This window comes from Oncorhynchus clarkii, chromosome 18 (assembly GCF_045791955.1).
Source record: "Oncorhynchus clarkii lewisi isolate Uvic-CL-2024 chromosome 18, UVic_Ocla_1.0, whole genome shotgun sequence".
Classification (NCBI taxonomy): Eukaryota; Metazoa; Chordata; class Actinopteri; order Salmoniformes; family Salmonidae; genus Oncorhynchus; species Oncorhynchus clarkii.
Window position 1 is genome coordinate 39,791,972 of NC_092164.1, and position 26,429 is coordinate 39,818,400.

Sequence of the window (26,429 nt, forward strand, 5' to 3'; positions counted from 1 at the left end):
GGCCGAATTAACACAGCCCTGTATACAGAGGCTATTCAGTCTTACCTCATACTCGGCAACTTCATCATCCATCAAGCCCTGGGCCAGCAAAGACATGAAAAGCCTCAGACCCAACTTTCAAAAGACATTTGAGCACTCAGTCTCAGTGTATTATTGTGTAAGAGGAAGAACAATGGATAAGGTGGTGAAGGAGTAGGCCTACTATTGGATATGGGCCGATCTTGTTTCATGTAACTGCATGTCTCTAAACCCCCAGTGTGTGTGTGTGTGCTGCTGACTAGCTTAGGAAGATACTCTGAATTACCTACAGTATGGATTTCCTAGTTCATAAAAAGATAATTGTTGACACATTTAATGAAGATCTAATTGACCCGTTAATTTAAATACCCGTCCTTAACTCATGAAATGGTACAAATTTTTCCACATCACATTTGAAAGCATGTCATTTTCAGGAAAGTTGTCCTTCCTTAGAGTTCCGCGTGAAATGGACACACTAGGTTCTGGGGCCCTAGTGGACACACTGTAGGTTCTGGGGCCCTATTGGACACGCTGTAGGTTCTGGGGCCCTATTGGACACGCTGTAGGTTCTGGGGCCCTGTTGGACACGCTGTAGGTTCTGGGGCCCTGTTGGACACGCTGTAGGTTCTGGGGCCCTGTTGGACACGCTGTAGGTTCTGGGGCCCTGTTGGACACGCTGTAGGTTCTGGGGCCCTATTGGATACGCTGTAGGTTCTGGGGCCCTATTGGATACACTGTAGGTTCTGGGGCCCTATTGGATACACTGTAGGTTCTGGGGCCCTATTGGACACGCTGTAGGTTCGTTCTGGGGCCCTGTTGGACACGCTGTAGGTTCTGGGGCCCTATTGGACACGCTGTAGGTTCTGGGGCCCTATTGGACACGCTGTAGGTTCTGGGGCCCTGTTGGACACGCTGTAGATTCTGGGGCCCTATTGGACACACTGTAGATTCTGGGCCCCTATTGTTTTGTAAAGTTCCACAATTTGGTGGTATTTATGTTCACTGTCTCTTGTCTCCTTTCTTGACTTGACAGAACACTTCCCCACAGGGCACTGACTGAGAGCATCAGACACTGATAAATACAGCCCACCACATTGGCACATTCTTAGGCCTTGCTAAGAGTAGCGATGTAATCCGTCTATATTAATCGACCAAACTCAGTAGTCAAAATTTGGTTAAGCAGTCTTTATCCGTAAGACACAATGGATAAGTGGGCTTTACCTGTAGGAACCATTATTGGATTGTGAAATGTCTGTGTGTGTGAACATACAATACCCATTCCCCTCTTTACACCTGAGATACTATAAAATGCAGGAACAGATTGTCCAGAGCAGAGAGGGGTGGGGTCTCCTCTCTCACACCCAGCCATTGGTTGACTTAGCCATTGGTTGACGCTCATATTTGGCCTTGAAGAGTGACCTCACTCCGAAAAACCCACATACCACAGCTATCTGATCCACAGTCAGTTCTCTCTTTCTCCTTCCAGCTATAACTGTGTATTCATCTGTACTCACCATGGTACTTTTACATGTCTCTTTTTACATAGAAATTAGTTAGCTACTACTGTGCGATTACAATTGATTTTGCACCTGTGTCTTTGAGAATAGAAAGGTTTAAAACACATAAATGAAAGCAAAGACGTTAAACAATGTTCATAACACAATTTCACTGCAAACCTCTAAACCTTTGCTACACATGCAATATATATTTTATTTAACTAGGTAAGTCAGTTAAGAACAAATACTTATTTACAATGATGGCTTACCCCGGCCAAACCTGGACGACGCTGGTACAATTGTGCGCCGCCCTATGGGACTCCCAGTCACGGCCGGATGTGATACAGCCTGGATTCGAACCAGGGACTGTAGTGATGCGTCTTGCATTGAGATGCAGTGCCTTGCCTTAGACCGCTGCGCCACTCGGGAGCACTCATGTTCCTTCCATACCAATAACAGCTGCAAACCGCTGGTGGAACAGATTAGTAACTTTGTCAAGTTTGATTTGGGCCCAAATCGACCTACACTGAACAAAAATATAAATGCAACATGTCATGTGTTGGTTCTATATTTCATGACCTGAAATAAAAGATCCCAGAAATGTTCCATATGCACAAATTTCTCAAGTGTTCTGCACAAATTTGTTTACATCCCTGTTAGTGAGCATTTCTCCTTTGCCAAGATAATCTATCAACCTGACAGGTGTGGCATATCAATAATTTGATTAAACAGCATGATCATTACACAGGTGCACCTTGTGCAATAAAAGGGCACTCTAAAATGTGCCGTATTTTGTCTCACAACATGCCACAATTTACTCAAGTTTGAAGGGAGTGTGCAACTGGCATGCTGACTGCAGGAATGTCCAACAGAGCTGTTGCCTCAACTACCATAAGCTGCCTCCAACGTTGTTTTAGAGAATTTGGCAGTACATGCAAACGGCCTAACAACCGCAGACCACGTGTATCAGGACCTCCACATCCGGCTTCTTTACCTGTGGGATCTGAGGGGTGCAGAGGACTATTTCTGTCTGTAATAAAGCCCTTTTGTGGGGAAAAACAAATTCTCATTGGCTGGGCCTGGCTCCCCCACGCATGGCTGCGCCCTTGCCCAGTCATGTGAAATTCATAGATTAGACCCTAATGAATTTATTTCAATTGGCTGCTTTCCTTCTATGAACTGTAACTCAGTAAAATCTTTGAAATTGTTGCGTGTTGGGTTTATTTTTGTTCAGTATACATAGTACAGTTGTTGACTTCCGTTATGTCTCTCTGATCTGTCGCTCTCCTCTACAGGCTTTGGCATCCCATCGGGGCTTTCTGCTTACTGCGAGGGTCCCCACCAAGGTAAGAAGTGAGAGTGAGTACACGCATGTGTGTGTGTACATGTTTGTGTGTGCTAGTGTGTATTTTGATCTTCCTATGAATCAAATGTACTACATATACAAAAGTATGTGGAAAACCTTTCAAATTAGTGAACTCGGCTATTTCAGCAACACTCGTTGCTGACGGGTGTATAAAATACAGCACACAGCCATGCAATCTCCATAGACAAACATTGGCAGTAGAATGGCCTCACTGAAGAGCTCAGTGACTTTCAACGTGGCACCGTCGTAGGATGTCACCTTTCCAACAAGTCAGTTTGTCAAATGTCTGCCCTGCCAGAGCTACCCCGGTCAACTGTAAGTGCTGTTATTGTGAGGTGGAAACGTCTAGGGGCAACAATGGCTAAGCCGCGAAGTGGTAGGCCACACAAGCTTGCAGAACGTGACCGCCGAATGCTGAAGCGCGTAGACCTTAAAAATTGTCTATCCTTAGTTGCAACACTCGCTACCAAGTTCCAAACTGCCTCTGGAAGCAACGTCAGCACAATAACTGTTTCTTCTGGAGCTTCATGAAATGGGTTTCCATGGCTGAGCAGCCGCAAACAAGCCTAAGATCACCATGCGCAATGCCAAGCATCGGCTGAATCTGGGTTTGGCGGATACAAGGGGAAATCTACATGCCTCGATGCATAGAGCCAACTGTAGACTTTGGTGGAAAAGGAATGGTTGTCTGCGGCTGTTTTTTAATGGTTCGGGCCCCTTAGTTCAAGTGAAGGGAAATCTTAGTTCTACACAGTGGGGCCTCCCGAGTGGCGCAGTGGTCTAAGGCAGTGCTAGCTGTGCCACTAGAGATTCTGGGTTCGAGTCCAGGTTATGTCGCAGCTGGCCGCAACTAGAAACCCATGGGGCGGCACACCAATGGCCCAGCGTCGTCCGGGTTAGTGGAGGGTTTGGCCGGCAGGGATGTCCTTGTCCCATCGCTCACTATCAACTCCTGTGGCGGGCAGGGCGCAGTGCACGTTGACACGGTCACCAGGTGCACAGTGTTTTGTCCAACACATTGGTGCGGCTGGCTTCCGGGTTAAGTGGGTATTGTGTCAAGAAGCTTGGTTGGGTTGTGTTTCGGAGGACGCATGGCTCTCGACCTTTGCCTCTCCTGAGTCCGTACAGGAGTTGCAGCAATGAGACAAGACTGTAACTACCACTTGAATACCACAAAATTGGGGAGAAAAGTAACAAAAATGTATAATAAACTCTACAGCGTACAATGACATTCTAGATGATTCTGTGCTTCCAACTTTGTGGCAACAGTTGGGGAAGGGCCTTTCCTGTTTCAGCATGACAATGCCCCCGTGCACAAAGCAAGATCGGTGTGGAAGAACTTGACTGCCCTGCACAGAACCCTGACCTCAACCCCATCAAACACCTTTGGGATGAATTGGAAAGTCAGGTCAGGTCTAATCGCCCAACATCAATACCACACCTCACAAATGCTCAATTGGCCCAGCGTCGTCCGGGTCATGTGGCTGAACGGAAGCAAGTCCACCCAGCAATGTTCCAACATCTAGGGGAAAGCCTTCCCAGAAGAGGGGGGATTTTGGAATGAGATTAGTTTACCAGTGTACTGCATGTTGCTACATTTGTTAATACTAATATTACTAAAGGACAATTTAAGTTATTGTGAAGTTGAAATCACTGCAGTCACTTACTCCCTTTTTATGTGCGGTCTAATAATGTAATGATGACGTACAGGGAATTCACTCAATTACAACACATAGAAAGTAGAGGTTTGAGTGAGTGGGATGACTTCTGTCTGGATGTATTGAGAAAACTTAATTAGACTGACTGTCTTCCTACTGCCCCCAGTCATCCCAGATGGTCCTCCTTGGGAATGTTTGCTTAGTCAATCTCCGGGCGTGCCCCAGCTTGTTTATGAGGACCTCTTCTGGAATTCTTTCCGGTAGAGTGGCTGGCCCAAGGAGCAAGTCACAGCAGATCTTTCGCTCTCCTATTTCTGTTTTACTTTTTTGACTCTAACTCTCAAGGTTTAGGTTTTTCAGAAAGTATTGCCTGTTTTTCTTTCCTTCAGGCTGTGTGTTCACAGCTGCATTGTGGGTAGAAATATCAAATGTCATGGCATATGGTGGGATCTGCTCACTTGTTTCCGAACGTTAATGTACTGGTAAATGAATACCAGTAACTGCAACTATTTCACTGCAGTCTTTGGACTGCACATTTTATGAATGAGTGATTTACATGTATAGTGACTTCAGAAAGTATTCACACCCCTTGACTACAGTCCCTGATTCGAATCCAGGCTGTATTGGGGGTCCCATAGGGTGGCGCACAATTGGTCCAGCGTCGTCCAGGTTTGGCCAGGGTAGGCTGTCATTGTAAATAAGAATTTGTTCTTAACTGACTTGCCTAGTTTAAAATATATATATATATATATATATATATATATATATATATATATACACATACACAGTGCCTTGCGAAAGTATTCGGCCCCCTTGAACTTTGCGACCTTTTGCCACATTTCAGGCTTCAAACATAAAAGATATAAAACTGTATTTTTTGTGAAGAATCAACAACAAGTGGGACACAATCATGAAGTGGAACGACATTTATTGGATATTTCAAACTTTTTTAACAAATCAAAAACTGAAAAATTGGGCGTGCAAAATTATTCAGCCCCTTTACTTTCAGTGCAGCAAACTCTCTCCAGAAGTTCAGTGAGGATCTCTGAATGATCCAATGTTGACCTAAATGACTAATGATGATAAATACAATCCACCTGTGTGTAATCAAGTCTCCGTATAAATGCACCTGCACTGTGATAGTCTCAGAGGTCCGTTAAAAGCGCAGAGAGCATCATGAAGAACAAGGAACACACCAGGCAGGTCCGAGATACTGTTGTGAAGAAGTTTAAAGCCGGATTTGGATACAAAAACATTTCCCAAGCTTTAAACATCCCAAGGAGCACTGTGCAAGCGATAATATTGAAATGGAAGGAGTATCAGACCACTGCAAATCTACCAAGACCTGGCCGTCCCTCTAAACTTTCAGCTCATACAAGGAGAAGACTGATCAGAGATGTAGCCAAGAGGCCCATGATCACTCTGGATGAACTGCAGAGATCTACAGCTGAGGTGGGAGACTCTGTCCATAGGACAACAATCAGTCGTATATTGCACAAATCTGGCCTTTATGGAAGAGTGGCAAGAAGAAAGCCATTTCTTAAAGATATCCATAAAAAGTGTTGTTTAAAGTTTGCCACAAGCCACCTGGGAGACACACCAAACATGTGGAAGAAGGTGCTCTGGTCAGATGAAACCAAAATTGAACTTTTTGGCAACAATGCAAAACGTTATGTTTGGCGTAAAAGCAACACAGCTGAACACACCATCCCCACTGTCAAACATGGTGGTGGCAGCATCATGGTTTGGGCCTGCTTTTCTTCAGCAGGGACAGGGAAGATGGTTACAATTGATGGGAAGATGGATGGAGCCAAATACAGGACCATTCTGGAAGAAAACCTGATGGAGTCTGCAAAAGACCTGAGACTGGGACGGAGATTTGTCTTCCAACAAGACAATGATCCAAAGCATAAAGCAAAATTTACAATGGAATGGTTCAAAAATAAACATATCCAGGTGTTAGAATGGCCAAGTCAAAGTCCAGACCTGAATCCAATCGAGAATCTGTGGAAAGAACTGAAAACTGCTGTTCACAAATGCTCTCCATCCAACCTCACTGAGCTCGAGCTGTTTAGCAAGGAGGAATGGGAAAAAATGTCAGTCTCTCGATGTGCAAAACTGATAGAGACATACCCCAAGCGACTTACAGCTGTAATCGCAGCAAAAGGTGGCGCTACAAAGTATTAACTTAAGGGGGCTGAATAATTTTGCACGCCCAATTTTTCAGTTTTTGATTTGTTAAAAAAGTTTGAAATATCCAGTAAATGTCGTTCCACTTCATGATTGTGTCCCACTTGTTGTTGATTCTTCACAAAAAATACAGTTTTATATCTTTTATGTTTGAAGCCTGAAATGTGGCAAAAGGTCGCAAAGTTCAAGGGGGCCGAATACTTTCGCAAGGCACTGTGTATATATATTTATTTATATACAGTGTATTTATTTATATATAACTTTTGAAAAGAAAAGCTATTTTGTTTGCCCATTTTTAAAATAACATCAAATTGATCAGAAAAACAGTTTGTTTTGATATTTTAATGGACAAAAAATGTGCTTTCTTTTAAAAACAAGGACATTTTTAAGTGACCCCAAAATGTTGGTGTATGTGTACAGTTGAAGTCGGAAGTTTACATACATCTTAGCCACGTACATTTAAACTCAGTTTTTCCACAATTCCTGACATGTAATCCGAGTAAAAATACCCTGTCTTAGGTCAGTTAGGATCACCACTTGATTTTTAGAATGCGACATGTCAGAATAATAGTGGAGAGAATGATTTATGTCAGCTGTTATTTCTTTCATCACATTCCCAGTGGGACAGAAGTTTACATACACTCAATTAGTATTTGGTCAAACGTTTTGGGTAGCCTTCCACAAGCTTCCCACATTAAGTTGGGGGAATTTTGGCCCATTCCTCCTGACAGAGCTGGTGTAACTGAGTCAGGTTTGTAGGCCTCCTTGCTCACACATGCTTTTTCAGTTCTGCCTACAAATTGTCTATAGGATTGAGGTCAGGGCTTTGTGATGGCCATTCCAATACCTTGACTTTGTTGTCTTTAAGCCATTTTGCCACAACTTTGGAAGTATGCTTAGGGTCATTGTCCATTTGGAAGACCCATTTGCGACCAAGCTTTAACTTCCTGACTGATGTCTTCAGATATTGCTTCAATATATCCACATAATTTTCCTACCTCATGATGCCATCTATTTTGTGAAGGGCACCAGTCTCTCTTGCAGCATAGCACCCCCACAACATGATGGTGCCACCCCGTGCTTCACGGTTGGGATGATGTTTTTCGGCTTGCAAGCCTCCCCCCTTTTTCCTCCAAACATAACAGTGGTCATTATGGCCAAAGAGTTCTATTTTTGTTTCATCAGCCCAAATGACATTTCTCCAAAAAGTACGATCTTTGTCCCCATGTGCAGTTGCAAACCGTAGTCTGGCTTTTTTATGGCGGTTTTGGAGCAGTGGCTTCTTCCTTTCTGAGCGGCCTTTCAGGTTATGTAGGACTCGTTTTACTGTGGATATAGATACTTTTGTACCCGTTTCCTCCAGCATCTTCACAAGGTCCTTTGTTGTTCTGGGGTTGATTTGCACTTTTCGCATCAAAGTACGTTCATCTCTAGGAGACAGAACGCCTCTCCTTCCTGAGCGGTATGACGGCTGCGTAGTCCCATGGTGTTTATACTTTTGTACTATTGTTTGTACAGACGAACATGGTACCTTCAGGCGTTTGGAAATTGCTCCCAAGGATGAACCAGACGTGTGGAGGTCTAAAAAAAAACGTTTTCTGAGGTCTTGGCTGAGTTCTTTTGATTTTCCCATTATTTGTGTGTGTGTGTGATATATATATATATATATATTCAACCCCCTGAGTCAATACATGTTAGAATCACCTTTGGCAGTGATTACAGGTAAGTGTCCAGGATTGTGCAATATTTGCACAAATAGATCATGTTAAACACGCAGTGAGTCCATGCAACTTACGTGACTTCTTATGCAAATGTCTACTCCTCAACTTATGTAGGCTTGCCCTAACAATTCCCCTTTGACATTATGAGCTGTGTCGGCCAGAGACGACAAATCGAAATGTAATATTTTAAATTCAGGCTGTAACACAACAAAATGTGGAAAATGAAAGGGGTGTGTGAATACTTTCTGAAGGCAGTGTACTTCTTCAATTGCTTGTCATTAAAACCCCATGCACTTAAAGAGAAGTTACAGTATTTTCAGAGCCCTAAAACTATGTTATTTCCTCTTTCTGCTGGATTTTAGTGTTACACTCGTAACCTCTGGAAAGGTAAAACGCTGAGGTGATTTTTCTAAAACTAAGCTACATGCTTATTTCAAGTGAAACACTTAATCATAAAGCATTCCTTCAGGCTAAAGTGTTACCATTATTGTTCCTGTATACTGTAGTCAATGTAAGATAAACGTGTTTTTAGATTATTATACACTCTGGTCTGTGTAAGACAGAGGCTCGGTTTTTCCTGGGAGTAAATGTTGCCCGTGGAGTTCTGGGTGCCGAGCGAAGACAATGGAGGGATTCAACAGCTGGAGGGGGAGGTTTTCTCTTTAACCCTGAGACCTTTGGCGTCGGGTTGATAGCAGCTCTGGATTAGTTTGACCTCCTTACCCTCTCTCCCTTGTCATCCTGCCAGCTGTGTATGTGTTTTTGTGTTGGGTTATTTTGGGGGTTTGTCCATCTATTGCAGGGCTTGTTTGGGATTTTGTGTTATAGCTGTGAAAGACAAAGTGTCCATGTGTCCTTGTGTGTCTCTTTTTTTTAAAATTTTTTATCAGTATGTTTTCCAACACGTTCAGATTTGTATTCGAAGATGTCCACCGTTTTATGATTCAATACCTTTTCTATTTCTGGTATCGTGCAGATATTTTTTTGTGTGTGTCGTTTCAGATTGAACAGACCTTCAATTACTTGGATTTACAAGGGATCACTAGTAACAAGCCCACTCAGGTAAGATAGTCCTGGCTTTAAACATGAAACAACCTCTGTTCAAGCCAAACATGTTACAGACCGTGTCAGTTGTCACTGTGTTGCGCCCCCTACAGTTGTTGTTGGAGTATGACCGAGGCCAGCTGTCCCTGAAGCTTGGCTCTGTGGAGGACGTGGATGAGGTGGTGGCCCACATTGGGACCTGTCTACACAGGATCTATCCAGGCCTGTCCCCAGTGTAGGTCCCCTCTGTCCCTCTCTCTTTGTTAACGGTAGCTAGCGAACTTCCGTACATTGCAGTGTTCTGTACACTTGACCTTATTTTAGCCCCCATAAAATGTAATATTTCAGGGTATTTTAAAAATGGCGGAGCGGGAAACGAAAGCTACTGAGTGATAGTGAAAGCGGGAGATATGTTGTGTGGGGAAATGGCTTTTTCACACGATTTGTCCAACTTATCACCTCTAAAATGTAAATAAAACACTATAAAGAGTTTATATAATGTCTCATTACTACATCCCTCTTTGAAGGTTTGTGCCGAATTTGAATAGGGGTTTTAGGGGGGCGCTAAAGTTGTCTTCACAAGTAAACCGCTGCTGTCATGGCTTTTGAGAGTCCTGATGGCTCGCAATGATGACGCGCGAAATGTAACTATTGATTGAATGAACTATTGATGAACTCCCGAGTAATTAACTTTAATCTCACCGTTGCACTCCCCATCGATCATTTCTTATTTTTAATCGGCGTGAGAAGCGCTACCCCTGGTGGAAAGAGGCTGTACGGCACACAGTGAGTTGCATCATCACGATGTAACGTACCGCATCAGAGGGGTCAAGTTTTTTTTTTTTAATGTTTTCTCGAATACGATTAGTCCATTACCATGTCAATCACCGTTTGAATAGAAACGTTTGTTCACGCCCCGGATTTTGATGCCAACATGGTCGCTACAGTCTCATTTAGTTTTCGTTGCAGCCTCGTTTGAATGCCGCGGTTACGCAAAATGTGTACGGAACAGTATTAGTTACCAGTACTTTATTTATTGTCAGTTCTTTAATTGTTCACTCATCCACGCACATATATTAGTGACTGACTCGTTCACTCACTTGTGTACTCATTCACATGTTCAGTCGGTCACTCCCTCTCACTTTGCTCATGTCCGACATGATAAAGTGACAGCGTGTGCTTTGTCCTCTGGGCTGACACGATAGTGGCCGAAGGTGACCTGGTAAAGTGACAGTTTGTGGTGTGTCCCCTGCACTGTGAAAGGAAGGCGATGAAGAAGTTGACCCTGATGCCTCCTGAGAGGACGGCCGCCCTACAGTCTCTCTGGGAGGACCAGGCCACCACAGACCTAGGGCCATGTGGTGACGTTACAATAAAGAGCATATTACACACACAAAAGAAAACACAGAACAGAAATCCCATCGATAACATAGTTGACTTTCTGTCTTCATCTCTCTCATTCTCTCGTAGGTGGTTTCTCCCATATGTACTGGTGTCTCTGCGACCAGCTGGGTCTGCCGTTCAGAGAGGAGGTGCAGTGGGTTAGTATATACAAATGTAGTCTCCTTCCATTTCAGTTAATATTGCTAAATTGATTATAGTGTAGCAGGGGTTGTTCATAGAGCTACAGTAGCTTGAATTTCCTTTCGTGTAGACCGGAATCTTTAGCTCATTTGCCTAACATGGTCTTTCTTGAAATATGTTGACCCAGATTTACATCATGCCGGTTACTTTAGCTATATCAGCTCTACTTTTGCCATTGTTTGAATCATTCCAACCTTGGGTTCTCCATCTTTCCCAACAGGATGTGGACACAATCTATCAAACCCAGGACACCAGAGAATTGAACTTGCAGGATTTCGTACATCTTGAGAACAGGTACCTTCACTTTTCCTTTTTTCACAGTTTCCATTTTTCCAAATTGTGTGAACAATCGTGTCTTTATACCATTCTGTTTTTGATAAGCCAATGCTATTGACTTTTCCTCCAGAGATTTGGTGGCCATCATTCTGGTCCTGGAATATAACCAATGGTTCACCAAGCTCTCCACAAAGGACTACAAACTGGTACATTTCATTCTGAACCATACTGGTGACACATTTTGTTACACTTGTGAAGGGAAGTAATATTTGTAATCTCACAGTTTAACTGAGAAATGAATTGGAGAAGCATGCATGCCACTCGTGGAGAAAGGTGGATGAGTTAGATGAAAAGTGTAGGAACTTAAAACCTGTACTGTGGGTATAATGCATTGAAACAATTCTTTATTAAATAACTTCCACTGTGCTCCAGGAGTGACTGAACACTCTTTGTATAGGGCACACTGGCCGCAGCAGGAAGAGGACAGCTGTGTGTTTGTATAAAGGAGTGTGTGTTCTGGTGGTGGCAGGGAGAGCGGAGGCATGAGGATGAGATGTCAACAAGTGCTTTATTAGTCAGGGGTGATGTATTATAATAACAGGGATGGTGTGACTGCTGCTGATACTTAGTTGTGTGTGTGTGTTCTCTGTGTGTGTACATGTGGCATGTGTCCGTGTGTGTTTATGCATTTACAGGTTTGACTTTTTTTGTACAGTAAGTTATGCAGCGGTGTTTACACAAGCCTGAGCTTGCTGCTTTTCACACTAAAGTGTTTGCTTGCAGTCCACAGATGTGTGTGAACAAATTCTGCGAGTTGTGGCCCGCTCTAGTCGATTAGAGGAGATGGTTTTAGAGAATGCAGGTCTCAGAAGGTGAGCACTAAGCACTGGTAATAGGTTAGACTGGCTTTATCTTATCCACCACACACACACACAGATGAGGGTGCACACACACACACACGCACACACACACACCCATACAGTTTCATAATGAATTATGCTCTCAACCGCAGCCACATTCCATACATGCTGTCCAGTGTGAAATTAAGGGGGCAAGCTCGCGCGGTAGTTAAACACATGACTCTGACTATTATCAGAAATGCACTTCCTGTTGAAAATCCTGAGGTAACTTGAGTAGAGCTGTGGAAAAAATATATACCAAAACGCGCTTCAGCTCAGCCCAATTGAAAAAGGGTGGATCAGGTGCTCAACTGAGGGACCCCAAAACATTCCTTACCCCAGGATACTTCAACTGGTGACTATCCGGCAGAGTAAAGAAAAAGGAGTACTCTGTTGCTGCGTAAATCTGATTGATTTATTGATGGGCCTAACAAGGCTTTCAATAGGCTCTGAGGGAGGGGATTCATGCTGAAATGTAAGCCTATTTGTTTGTCCTGTCAATAAATCAACCAAATGTATTTATAAAGCCCTTCTTACATCAGCTGTACAGAAACCCAGCCTAAAACCCCAAACAGCAAGCAATGCAGCTGTAGAAGCATGGTGTCTAGGAAAAACTCCCTAGAAAGGCCAAAACCTAGGAAGAAACAGGCTTATTGGATTTACGCAGCAACAAAGTGATCCTTTTTCTTTACACTGCCGAATAGTTACCTGTTGGAGTATCCTGCGGTAAGGAATGTTTTTGGGATTATTGAGAGCTGTGTCTTTTCTTGATATTTTCACAGTGATTTCGCACAGAAGTTAGCCAACGCTCTGACCTGCAACCCTGCCTCTGTCCTTCACACCCTCAACCTCACAAACAACTCCCTGGAGGACAAGGGTACAACAAACTCCGTTTTGAAAAATATATATTTAAAGATATTCCGTGATATTCAATGATACAGGATACTGCACTAATCTAGAATTCTAGCTTCTAGTATTCTGTCCTACATTGGCATGGATTGTATCAATGGCAAAATGTGTGTCTCAAAGCTTCAAGTTCATGGGAGGTTATACGTTTGTTCATAAGTTTGTGATGCATTTTTATTTCTAGGTGTATCTGCTCTCAGTGCACAGCTAGCCAAACTCCCAATGGGTCTCAAGTATTTGAACCTCTCAAAGACCTCCATATCACAAAAAGGTATTGTAAATTCATGACCAATTTACTTGTCATGTGTGATGTCACTTCCTCTGAACTTCCTGTGTTTGTGTGGTTAGGGGTTAACAGTCTTGCCCAGGCGCTGAGTGCCAACCCTGCTGTCCCCACTACCCTCGCACACCTGGACCTCTGTGGGAACTCACTCCGAGGAGACGACCTCTCAGTATGTACCACTTCTGGTAGAAGTTGCTAGGCACAGATCTAGGATCAGCTAACCCGCCACAAAGCCTAACCTTAATCAAGGGAGGGAGTGCAAAACTGATCTTAGATCGGTGTTGTATTGGCTGCAACATCAAACTCTTACACATTCTGTCCTGCCTTTCATATATGTTTCACACAGGCCACAGAAATAGTGTGAAGTAGGATTTGAAATATTAACTGAAATCCGTAGACCTAATTCCCCCTTCATTATACTCCGTGTTTTCTGTTGTTCTCCATAATTCCTCTGACTCTTTTCACAGAATCTGTACAATTTCCTGGGTCAACCTAACAGTCTAGCAACTCTGGACCTGTCCAACAGCGACTGCTGTCTGGACCAAGTGAGTGAACCCTCATCCAATGCGAAGACAAATTCACACTGCTATCGCTAGGCATTGATTGGACTTTAACCCTCTTGATGGGCACATTATACAGCTATTCTTAGCCTTACCAATAACTAGATTAGTATAATTGTAATAATATGCAATGAAAGTGAACATGTCATGTCTGGACATCATGTGAGCACTGTTTTATGAGTTGCATACCGTCTGCTTTTGATATCACTATTATTCAATTGGGAAATAACATTTGAATTAGCTTTTTATACAGTTATATTTGTGGAGCTTGTCGTTATAGTTGTTGCTACGCAAATGGCCAGTCCCCTTTCATAAGATATTGTCTGTAGCTCTCTAGACTGAGATGTCACTTGGCTGGCCTATGTTATTCAGATGCTCAACTCCTGTCTTCAAGGTCTGCACTGCACTTCTACGAGGCTCTCTCAAGCACCTCTCAGTGCTCAACATGTCTAAGAGCGTTTTCTCTCACAGGTGATCCATACAGCGACAAAAATCACTTGCTTATGCTCAATAGTTGTGGCTCAATAGTTGCTGTTGATTTCTATGTCTGTGTTTCATGTCCCGCTCAAAGTATCTGAGTGAGAACGCCTGATAACTCCAGAAGGCATAACCAAAGTGCTGGTATTCTTTTAAAACCCACAGGAGATGTAAAGATGTGCCGCATTCCTTCAAGCAGTTCTTTGGCACTGCCCTGGCTCTGAGCAGTGTCAACCTGTCTGGAACCAAGCTCCCCCTGGAGGCGCTCAAGTGAGCTTGCAGTCTACTCCATCCGTGGCATTTGTTCCAATTTAACTGTATTAAAACCTAGAACGAAAAGATGATATGGAAAACTGGAGAATATTCCTGTAGAAAATGTGCAGTGCCAATCCAAAGTTTGCACACACCGACTAGTTCCAGGGTTTGTCTTTATTTGTACTATTTTCTCAATTGTAGAATAAGAGTAAATGCATCGAAACTATGAAATAAGACATATGGAATCATGTAGTAACCAAAGAAATGTAAAACAAATCAAAATATATTTTATATGAGATTCTTCAAAGTAGCCACCCTTTGCCTTGATGACAGCTTTGCACCCTCTTGGCATTCTCTCGACCGGCTTTGAGGTAGTCACCCTGAATGCATTTAAATTAACAGGTGTGCCTTGTTAGGGGTGGTATACAGAAGACAGCCCTATTTGGTAAAAGACCAAGTCCGTATTATGGCAAGAACCGCTCAAATAAGCGAAGAGAAACGACAGTCCATCATTACTTTAAGACATGAAGGTCAGTCAATACGGAACATTTCAAGAACTTTGAAAGTTTCTTCAAGTGCAGTCACAAAAACCATCAAGCGCTATGATGAAACTGGCTTTCATGAGGACCGCCACAGGAATGGATGACCCTGAGTTCTCTGCTGCAGAGGATACGTTTATTAGAGTTACCAGCCTCAGAAATTGCAGCCCAAATTAATGCTTCACAGAGATCAAGTAACAGACCCATCTCAACATAGACTGTTCAGAAGAGACTGCAGCAATTAGACCATAAAAGCCTGATTCACAGAAAGAAACCACTAATAAAGGACACCAATAAGAAGAAGAGGGTCAAGAAACTTGGGCCAAGAAACACGAGCAATGGATGTTAAGCTGGTAGAAATCTGTCGTTTGGTCTGATGAGTCCAAATTTGAGATTTTTGGTTACAACCGCCGTGTCTCTGTAAGACGCAGAGTAGACGAATGGATGATCTCCGCATGTGTGGGTCCCACCGTGAAGCATGGAGGAGGCGGCGTGGGGGTGCTTTGCTGGTGACACTGTGATTTATTTAGAATTCAAGGCACACTTAGCCAGCATGGCTACCACAGCATTCTGAAGCGATATGCCATCCCATCTGGTTTTCACTTAGTGGGACTATTATTTGTTTTTCAACAGGACAATGACCCAACACACCTCCAGGCTGTGTAAGGGCTATTTGACCAAGATAGAGAGTGATGGAGTACCCCATCAGATGACCTGGCCTCCACAATCACCCAACCTCAACCCAACTCAGATGGTTTGGGATAAGTTGGACCGCAGAGTGAAGGAAAAGCAGCCAACAAGTGCTCATCAACTCCTTCAAGACTGTTGGAAAAGCATTCCAGGTGAAGCTGGTTGAGAGAATGCCAGGAGTGTGCAAAGCTGTCATCAAGGCAAAGGGTGGCTACTTTGAAGAATTTAAAATATAGAACACATTTTGATTTGTTAAACACTTTTTTGCTTATTTCATTGTTTTGATGTCTTCACTATTCTACAATGTAGAAAATAATAAAAATAAAGAAAAACCCTTGAATGAGTAAGTGTGTCTAAACTTCAGACTGGTACTGTACATATCTATAAATGGTTAAGTATATTTTAGACAGGATGTCATAGTCCAGTTTTTTTTTTTTTTTTTTGTGCTTAATTTTAAAAAGAAAAATTAAGTAGTTATAGAAACATTGCTTTCTTGTTCACAGTATATTTAAGTAATCTAACCACACCAACTCTTTACTGCCTGCGTACTTCAGTCTGCTTTGTTCATTTAACTGAATAGAAAATAAGCTTTAATGACTGTTTTTCCCTTCAGGGCACTTTTACTAGGTCTTGGCTGCAATCCTAATCTAAGTGAAGTTTCACTGGATCTCAGCAGCTGTGAGGTAAGAGACTGAACTACTGCCTAGATCCTGGCACACTTACCTGAATCTCTGAGGGAGAAATTTAAAGGGGAAGTCTACAGTCGTGGCCAAAGGTTTTGAGAATGACACAAATATGAATTTCCACAAAGTTTGCTGCTTCAGTGTCTTTAGATATTTTTGTCAGATGTTACTATGGAATACGGAATTATAATTACAAGCATTTCATAAGTGTCAAAGGCTTTTATTGACAATTACATGAAGTTGATGCAAAGAGTCAATATTTGCACTGTTGACCCTTTTTTTTCAAGACCTCTGCAATCCGCCCTGGCATACTGTCAGTTAACTTCTGGGCCACATCCTGACTGATGGCAGGCCATTCTTGCATAATCAATGCTTGGAGTTTGTCAACATTTGTGGGTTTTTGTTTGTCCACCCGCCTCTTGAGGATTGACCACAAGTTACCAATGGGATTAAGGTCTGGGGAGTTTCCTGGCCATGGACCCAAGATATTGATGTTTTGTTCCCCGAGCCACTTAGTTATCACTTTTGCCTTATGGCAAGGTGCTCCATCATGCTGGAAAAGGCATTGTTCGTCACCAAACTGTACCTGGATGGTTGGGAAAAGTTGCTCTCGGAGGATGTGTTGGTACCATTCTTTATTCATGGCTGTGTTCTTAGGCAAAATTGTGAGTGTGCCCACTCCCTTGGCTGAGAAGCAACCCCACCCATGAATGGTCTCAGGATGCTTTACTGTTGGCATGACACAGGACTGATGGTAGCGCTCACCTTGTCTTCTCCGGACAAGCTTTTTTCCGGATGACCCAAACAATTGGAAAGGGGATTCATCAGAGAAAATAACTTTACCCCAGTCCTCAGGAGTCCAATGCCTATACTTTTTGCAGAATATCAGTCTGTCCCTGATGTTTTTCCAGGAGAGAAGTGGCTTCTTTGCTGCCCTTCTTGACACCAGGCCATCCTCCAAAAATCTTCACCTCACTGTGCGTGCAGATGCACTCACACCTGCCTGCTGCCATTCCTGAGCAAGCTCTGTACTGGTGGTGCCCCGATACTGCAGCTGAATAAACTTTCGGAGACGGTCCTGGCGCTTGCTGGACTTTCTTGGGCGCCCTGAAGCCTTCTTCACAACAATTGAACCGCTCTCCTTGAAGTTCTTGATGCACCTAAATTAACCATTTATTGGATCAATCTTACTGGCAGCAATATCCTTGCCTGTGAAGCCCTTTTTGTGCAAAGCAATGATGACGGCACGTGTTTCCTTGCGGTAACCATGGCTGACAGAGGAAGAACAATGATTCCAAGCACCACCCTCCTTTTGAAGCTTCCAGTCTGTTATTCGAACTCAATCAGCATGACAGAGTGATCTCCAGCCTTGTCCTCGTCAACACTCACACCTGTGTTAACGAGAGAATCACTGACATGATGTCAGCTGGTCCTTCTGTGGCAGGGCTGAAATGCAGTGGAAATGTTTTCAGTTCATTTGCATGGCAGAGGGACTTTGCAATTTATCTGATCACTCTTCATAGCATTCTGGAGTATATGCAAATTGCCATCATACAAACTGAGGCAGCAGACTTTGTGAAAATTAATATTTGTGTCATTCTCAACTTTTGGCCACGACTATACTCTGAAATAAAATTCTAAAATAAGATGTCTTGACACCCCTTTTTATTATTTGGGTAGATGTTCTGAATATACTGATTTTAATTACTTAGCTTTACTTATGTACCCTGAATGGCAATCAAATAAATCACAAAAGTACATGTATGGATATTATCCTGGATTGCAATTGCTATCCTTTCTCTATATGTTTTGTTTTTGGTTTTATTTCTCTCTTTTACTTCAGCTAAGATCTGGAGGTGCTCAGATTCTGGAGGGATGCATAGCTGAGATTCCCAACATCTCCAGCCTGGACATCTCAGACAACGGTGAGGCCCGAGTAGACACTGTTTTTACAGTGATTTTGAACATTGTATACCTTGATTTTGACTTGATGTTGTGTTTTTATATTTTATGCTCAGGTTTGGATTCAGACCTGACCACTCTCTTGGTGTGGCTGGCCAAAAATCGCTCCATCCGCCACCTCTCACTGGGCAAGAACTTCAATAACATCAAGTCCAAGTACGGGACTTACTTACCTTGTGTCGTGTCTTTGGCTATGCCGGATTAAGTGATATGACATGCTATTCTGTAAAATAATTTCTCCGTAATTAATATTACCTGATTGAGATAATCATGTAAATGTAATTAACTAGAGAGTCGGACACCACAAAATAATATTTATAGGGCTGTTATCTTCCGAATAAACTCTTAAAGACCTAGTAATATTTTACATCAATAGCAGTCAATATCAATTGTCATCTTAATTCAGTCTCATCTGAAAGTTGTAAATTCTTGGTTATCTGCACGAACCGTGGCTAACAAGTTGAATCAGCAATACAAAATTGAGTTTAATTATTTATTTACTAAATTACCTAACTAATCACACAGAATTACACATACACATCATTAAATCATAACTTGATTACAAATTACGTCATAAAGGAAACGTCCCTAGCGGGCGGAACAGATATAACAGCTTGTTACACAAAAGAAAAGGGGCTGGGTTTGAGTGAAAGAGCGGGAAGACTGAGGAACAAAGGCGAAGCTGTGCTATCGTAAATGCAGTATCTTATGCATTCTAAATTACAGCCCATTTGGAAAAGGACAATGCAATAAATATTTACTCTGAGCTGCGCTTCGGTAGGTTGGTGGTAGATGGAAGGCCGTGTTGCCCAACCGAGTCCTTTGAAGAATGTCTGGTGGTCAATTGGATACGTTGTAGTAACGTCGTTGTGTGATAGACGGGATACTCTGTCTGTTCCTTCCTAACCCTCGTTTGTATCTGCTGTTGCTAACTCAACGGCTAGGGAGTATCACTTCTGTAGTGAATAAGAGTTCAAAGTTCATACCATTCGCAACCAAGCTCACGCTGATGTTGGCTTCGTTCTGTAGTTATCTGAACCATTCTGACATAGGACCGTCGTCCTCACATCATCGGAACAGAAGGTTATATTGTCGTCAAGGGCTTATATAAGAAGGGAGAGGAGGGCGTGTTTGAAAAGTTTTATAGCCCATGATTGAACAGCCCTATCTTATGAAAACCCACATCTCATATTTTAGAAGCTAAAATCACATTTCATCCCATCACAAATAATTTCATATTCAAACATTTAAATTGAACAACAATTCCATGTGAATCCGATAACTATGATGTGTAGACTTTCCACTGTAGAGTTTATGTCATCTGATCATTGATGAGAATGTCTCAGATGACAACCGAACTGACATCATATTCATTAAGTACCACCAATGTTCCATTGGTCGGATTACCAGAATATAGTTAATTTCCCCGAACCTTCTGATGTTCCCAGAATCTCTGTTAATCAAGGGTTTTGCAAATGTAACATCAGTAGGGTAGAGAGAGGAAAAAGGGGGAAAGAGGTGTTTATGACTTTCATAAACCTACCCCCCAGACCAACGTCATGACACTTGTAATTAGAAAAAATGTAAATTAACCATATCCTCATGTTTGTATCCTTCTCTCTGTCTGGAATGTAATGAAGTTTGCACGTCTTTCCACAGAAATTTGTCTCAAGTCTTGGACAACCTGGTGCACATGATACAGGAGGAGGAATCGGTGAGTCAGCTGTTACGGTGACACTTAGCCATAACAGCTTAGCATAAACACAATGTGTCTAAACCATTCATTACCATTGTTCAACGAACCTGTTTTTCACGTAGCCCCTGACGTCCATCTCCCTGGCCGACTCCAAGCTCAAGGGGGATCTGTCCATCGTACTGAATGCACTGGGCAGCAACGCCAGCCTGACCCGGGTGGACATCAGCGGCAACGGCATGGGAGACATGGGGGCCAAGATGCTGGCCAAGGCCCTGCAGATCAACACCAAGCTCAGGTAAGAGGTCAAGGCTCAAGAAGAGGCCCACTATGTTCAACTGCTCATGTTTCAATATTGTTTTAATATTGATTCTACTGTGTTCTATTGCTCTTTATTGTCATGCGTTTGTACAGGACGGTTATGTGGGACAAAAACAATGTCAGCCTACAAGGCCTCCAGGATGTGGCATCTGCTTTAGAAAAGTATGTATCTGTGTGTGTCACAATTCATTCTATTCATACTCTTCTTCACATGGATATTTTGGTTAGGATATGTGAGTAGGCATATACTTAGCCACATGTGTCTCTTTCAGGAACCAGACCATCCGCTTCATGCCTATCCCCATCATCGATGCTGCCCAGGCACTCAAGGCCAGCCCTGAGAAAACAGAGGATGCCCTACTAAAGGTCAAAGTTCACATTTGGCTGCATGGTAGATATTAACTGATGACAGAATTGAGATCAATTCTCACTGATAACAATGCATCGATAGCAGGGTTGAATGCAAAAAACGTCACATTTCCTGTATAAACGTTTATATTTGTTTTATCAATCTCTACAGATGGAGCGGTATCTACTAAGGAACCACGAGACTCGAAAATACCTCCAAGAGCAAGCTTACCGTCTCCAGCAAGGCATTGTCACGACCACCACACAACAGGTGACCCGTCTGTTTAAATGTTTGACCTGTAACTTTCATTTTCATGTATCGGCACTCGTTTGAATAAATGTTAGTAGTACCTTGAGTTTCCCCTGGGGAAGTGGAAGTTACATACAGTGTCTTCGGAAAGTATTCAGGCCCCTTGACTTTTTCCACATTGTGTGACGTTACAGCCTTATTCTAAAATTGATTAAATAGTTTTTTCCCCCCTCATCAATGTACACACAATAAAAGCAAAAACAGATATCACATTTACATAAGTATTCTGACCCTTTACTCTGTACTTTGTTGAAGCGCCTTTGGCAGTGATTACAGCATAGAGTCTTCGTAGGTATGACGCTACAAGCTTGGCACACCTGTATTTGGGGAGTTTTTCCCATTCTTCTCTGCAGAGCTCTGTCTGGTTGGATGGGGAGGGTTGCGGCACAGCTATTTTCAGGTCTCCAGAGATGTTTGATCGGGTTCAAGTCCAGGCTCTGGCTGGGTCGCTCAAGGATCTCTCTGTACTTTGCTCCGTTCATCTTTGCCTTGATCCAGACTAGTCTCCCAGTCCCTGCCACTGGAAAACATCCCCACAGCATGATGCTGTCACTACCATGCTTCACCATAGGGATGGTGCCAGGTTTTCTCCAGACGTGACTCTTGGCATTCAGGCCAAAGAGTTCAATCTTAGTTTCATCAAACCAAAGAATCTTGTTTCTCATGGTCTGAGAGTCTTAAGGTGCCTTTTGGCAAACTCCATGCGGGCTGTCATGTGCCTTTTACTAAGGAGTGGCTTCCGTCTGGCAACTCTACCCAAAGGCCTGATTGGTGGAGTGCAGCAGAGATGGTTGTCCTTCTGGAAGGTTCTCCCATCTCCACAGAGGAATTCTGGAGCTCTGTCAGAGTGACCATCATGTTCTTGATCACCTCCCTGACCAAAGTACCCTTCCACCGATCTGATCATCTCAAGCATGATCAATGGAAACAGGATGCACATGAACTCAATTTCGAGTCTCTTAGCAAAGGGGCTGAATACTTATGTAAAGAAAGTATTTCAGTATTTTAAATACATTTGCAAAACTTCTAAACATGTTTTTGAGTTATCATTAATAGGTATTGTGTGTAGATTTCAGATATTTTTTTATTTCAATAAATCCATTTTAGAATAAGGCTGTTATGTAACAAAATGTGGAAAAAGTCAAGGGCTCTGAATATTTTCCGGAGGCACTGTACCACATCTTTTAAGTGTTGAATGACCATAAACCATTACATGACCTCTCCCATTGAATGGTGAACGACCGACCGCTCAATGTCTTCTGATGACCTCTGACCCCTCCTGCTCAGATGATGGACAGGATCTGTGTAAAGGTGCAGGACCACCTAAACTCCCTGCGGTATACGGAGACCGCTGTCGTCCAGGAGGACATGAAGGTGGCCAAGAACCTCATGAAGGACGCCAGGAACTCCAAAAGAGTGAGCTGAGAACCAAACATATTGTTCTCATAGAACCGCTAGAACAAATTAACTTAAGATAGACTGTGGATGTCAAACTCTGTGCTAGGGAGACAAAAAGTGATCAACATTAACCTCAAATTCTACATGGGACTTCCTGGTTAAATAACATTTTGAATAACATTAATGCAGAAAGGGAGAACCTCCAACTCAAATGGTTAGGTTTTGGCCTTTCTAGGGAGTTTTTCCTAGCCACTGTGCTTCTACACCTGCATTGCTTGCTGTTTGGGGTTTTAGGCTGGGTTTCTGTACAGCACTTTGAGATATCAGCTGATGTACGAAGGGCTATATAAATAAATTTGAATTGAAGTTAGATGAGAAAAGAGCACAGTCTAATCTTTTCTCCAATTTTTTCCTCTTCCCTTTTTTCTCTTTCTCTGTCTGTCCACCTTCCATACCCTGCTCATCTATCTAGCTACTGCCCAACCTGTACCACCTGAGGGGATCTCTTGGTGGCATGGGCGGCCCCCCTGACATGGGCGGCCCCATTCAGGACAAGCTGGAGTCCATGGCTGGAGAGATGGCCAGGGTCATGGAAGAGCAGCTACAGGTACACAACAGTCAACACAGCAGTAAATGCATGATGTATTTACTGTATGTTAACAGTATTTTTTTAACCAGATATGTTTAATGTTGATGTATCTCTGTGAATTACATAGTCTAGTGTTTCTCAACTCCAGTCCTCGAAGTTGGATGTTTTTGTTTTCATCCTGCACAGGCACACATGATTAAACTGATCATGAGCTTGATGATTATTCATTGAGTAGTTGAATCCGGTGTGCTTGGCCTTGAACAAAACTGTGCAAGTTGAAAAAAACTGCCCTAGTCCTTTCAGCAACTGTAAATTTGAATAACAACAAGACAAAATAAGAAGCTAGTGCAATGCTCTTGCCTACCCCTCTTTCTCTCGCTCTCTTTGGTCCAGACGTTGTTACAATCTATGGTTGACACCGCTGAGGGCCTCTGTCCCCACGTGATGAAGAGGAGCAACCTGCACCAGGAGCTGATGAAGGACAGTGCAGGCAGGATGACCGTCCCCCATAGCTTCATCACCACCACACTACTGGAGCAGTCAGGAGTCGACATCATCAACAAGATCAGGTAATCACCGCATGGGCCTGGTCAAGCCTGGGGCTGGATTCGAGGAGCACTTTTGAGACCTAATCAAATCAGTCAATTATTTCAAATACAGACGTTATCAGTTGATCATGTGAATTCAAACTGAATCGTTCATTGTGATCTGCACTGTGTATGATGTCATAGTGAAATAATTGATTAGGATTAGGTCACATAGCCTCAGCTGCTAACTTCACTCTCAGAAAACTGCTGTAACATATATATGCAGCCCGGTCTTGATACAGTTCAGATAGTAGAGAGGTAGTCTCTGGCTCATGTTCTCCTCTCTGTCACACAGTGAAGTGAAGCTCAGTGTGGCGTCCTTCCTCTCAGACCGTATCGTGGATGAGATCTTGGAATCTCTGTCACGTTCCCAAAACACTCTGGTCAGTACTGTATACTACAACAGACTCTTTCACTCTGTATTTCTCTTTCACACACACAATAATGCATTTTTGCTTCAATTGCTTGTAATGCTGATTTAGAGCACTTCTGCACCACATAAAAAACATACTGGTGAAGGAACACTGCCACTATATGCCTTTTCCTCCCTTCCCACACTAGGCAGAACACCTGACCAGGAAAGCGCAGCCTCTTCTCCACCAGGACTCAAAAGAGACAGAGGTGCTGGATGAGACGGTCCTCCAGCCTGAGGCCCAGACCCAGGGGCAGAGGCAGGAGCCTGCTGAGAGTCTGGAGGAGATGGACACCTGTGTGGTAACTAAGACTAGTCCCTTCTGCTATGAGGGTTAGGGTTTGGGTTTGTGATCCTGATCTGCTGTACTGAAGCATGACTCACTGGCTGACTGTTTTTCTCTTGACTGTATTTGTGACCTGCAGATGACACCCAAGTCCAAGAGGAAGAGCATTCTCTGCAGGATGCTGCGGCCTGTCTCTGTGGCGTTTGGTGAGTTGATGTTCTACATCCCGGGTACCGTAGATCTGGTCAAATAGATTTAAACTACAATACAGTAGTAATGTAGTATTTCAGCCTCTCGGAATGAGAGGGGTTTTGGTTTTACCTCGTCTATTGATGGTTGTTCTTGTCCGTCAGAAATGGAGTTTGACTTGGACAAGGCCCTGGAAGAAGTGCCTATACACGAGGAAGACTCGCCCCCTCCTCCCCTATCGGACAAGATGCCAACGTACTTTGGCGAGCTGCCCACTATGGAGGCCCGGAAGCTAGAGCACCACACCAAGCTCCGTCCCAAACCAAAAAAGAGGACCAAGCCTAGCCGAGCACAAGTAAGGCCTTCCACCTGCCCCCTCTCTCCTATTCCCTATTTATTTCTCCCTCTTCCACTCTCTTTCTGCCTTCTTTCTCTATTTCTACGTCTAGCTACTATACTCTATGATATTGAGTGTCTTGACGTAGGCCTACATATTTTTTGGTGTTCTCAGCGGGATTCAATCTGCACCTCTCCACCACCAGAAGAAGTGGAGCAGAACGGCCTGCTGGGAAAAGTGGATGAGGGTGTTGATGAATTCTTTTACAAGAAAATCACCCAACTTAGTTTTAAGTGAGTCCTAATTCCTTTCATGGTGAACTCTTTCCAAAAAGTAAATGGAATTACTTGACGTTTAGAATAAATGACTCTAGTTTCCACAAGATTTAAATCACAAACATGCAGCAGTAAGCTATGTGTAACTACCTACAATGTCTAACTACCTACATGTAAATGCTAAAACATTTACATAAAGTGTCTTTTAATAGGGTGTTGGGCCACCACGAGCCACCAGAAGAGCTTCGGTGCGCATTGGCATAGATTCTACAAGTGTTTCAAATCCAATTTTATTTGTCACATGCACAGAATACAACAAGTGTAGACTTTACCGTGAAATGCTTACTTACATGCCCTTAACCAAGAGTGCAGTTCAAGAATAAGAAAATATTTATCAAGTAGACTAAAATATAAAGTAATTATAAAAGTAACACAATAACGAGGCTATATACAGGGGGCACTGGTACCGAGTCAGTGTGCGGGGTACAGGCTAGTTGAGGTAATCTGTACATGTAGGTGGGGGCGAAGTGACTAGGCATAGGTAACAAACAGCGAGTGTACAAAATTGTCCGGTGGCGATTTTATGAATTGTTAAGTAGTCTTATAGCTTGGGGGTAGACGCTGTTGAGCCTTTTGGTCCAAGACTTGGTGCTCCGGTACCGCTTGCCGTGCGGTAGCAGAGAAAACGGTCTATAACTCGGGTGACTGGAGTCTCTGACAACTTTATGGGCTTTCCCCTGACACCGCCTATTATATAGGTCCTGGATTGCCCCAGTGATGTATTGGGCCGTTCGCACTACCCTGTGCAGCGCCTTACGGTCAGATGCCGAGCAGTTGCCATACCAGGCGGTGATGCAACCTGTCAGGATACTCTCGATGGTGCAGCTGTAGAACCTTTTGAGGATCTGGGGACCCATGCCAAATCTTTTACAGCAGGGGTGTCAAAGTCAAATGGACGGAGGGCCAAATAAAAAAATCAGCTACAAGACGAGGGCCGGACTGTTCGAATGTTCATTGAAAATTTTTTAAATGACGCATATAGTCTAGTGAACCTAATTGAACCTACTGAAAACCTAA

General features: G+C 43.2%; 1 protein-coding gene across 1 annotated transcript in view; it reads left to right on the forward strand.

The window, feature by feature from the left end:
- The window catches only part of LOC139373477 (F-actin-uncapping protein LRRC16A-like), a 39,340-nt gene that overhangs the window by 4,723 nt on the left and 8,188 nt on the right, over positions 1–26,429 (forward strand). Inside the window, exons 4-33 of the mRNA XM_071114034.1 lie at positions 2,810–2,860; positions 9,452–9,511; positions 9,607–9,728; positions 10,757–10,854; positions 10,964–11,034; positions 11,298–11,371; positions 11,484–11,559; positions 12,137–12,225; positions 13,035–13,129; positions 13,343–13,429; positions 13,507–13,610; positions 13,909–13,986; positions 14,396–14,472; positions 14,644–14,748; positions 16,576–16,645; positions 18,489–18,570; positions 18,664–18,763; positions 20,267–20,321; positions 20,426–20,598; positions 20,715–20,783; positions 20,894–20,987; positions 21,142–21,240; positions 22,567–22,695; positions 23,150–23,284; positions 23,660–23,835; positions 24,149–24,236; positions 24,415–24,567; positions 24,691–24,757; positions 24,905–25,095; positions 25,252–25,370. Of these exons, the coding sequence (XP_070970135.1) occupies positions 2,810–2,860; positions 9,452–9,511; positions 9,607–9,728; positions 10,757–10,854; positions 10,964–11,034; positions 11,298–11,371; positions 11,484–11,559; positions 12,137–12,225; positions 13,035–13,129; positions 13,343–13,429; positions 13,507–13,610; positions 13,909–13,986; positions 14,396–14,472; positions 14,644–14,748; positions 16,576–16,645; positions 18,489–18,570; positions 18,664–18,763; positions 20,267–20,321; positions 20,426–20,598; positions 20,715–20,783; positions 20,894–20,987; positions 21,142–21,240; positions 22,567–22,695; positions 23,150–23,284; positions 23,660–23,835; positions 24,149–24,236; positions 24,415–24,567; positions 24,691–24,757; positions 24,905–25,095; positions 25,252–25,370 (2,987 nt within the window). The remainder of the gene's footprint in view (positions 1–2,809; positions 2,861–9,451; positions 9,512–9,606; positions 9,729–10,756; positions 10,855–10,963; positions 11,035–11,297; positions 11,372–11,483; positions 11,560–12,136; positions 12,226–13,034; positions 13,130–13,342; positions 13,430–13,506; positions 13,611–13,908; positions 13,987–14,395; positions 14,473–14,643; positions 14,749–16,575; positions 16,646–18,488; positions 18,571–18,663; positions 18,764–20,266; positions 20,322–20,425; positions 20,599–20,714; positions 20,784–20,893; positions 20,988–21,141; positions 21,241–22,566; positions 22,696–23,149; positions 23,285–23,659; positions 23,836–24,148; positions 24,237–24,414; positions 24,568–24,690; positions 24,758–24,904; positions 25,096–25,251; positions 25,371–26,429) is intronic.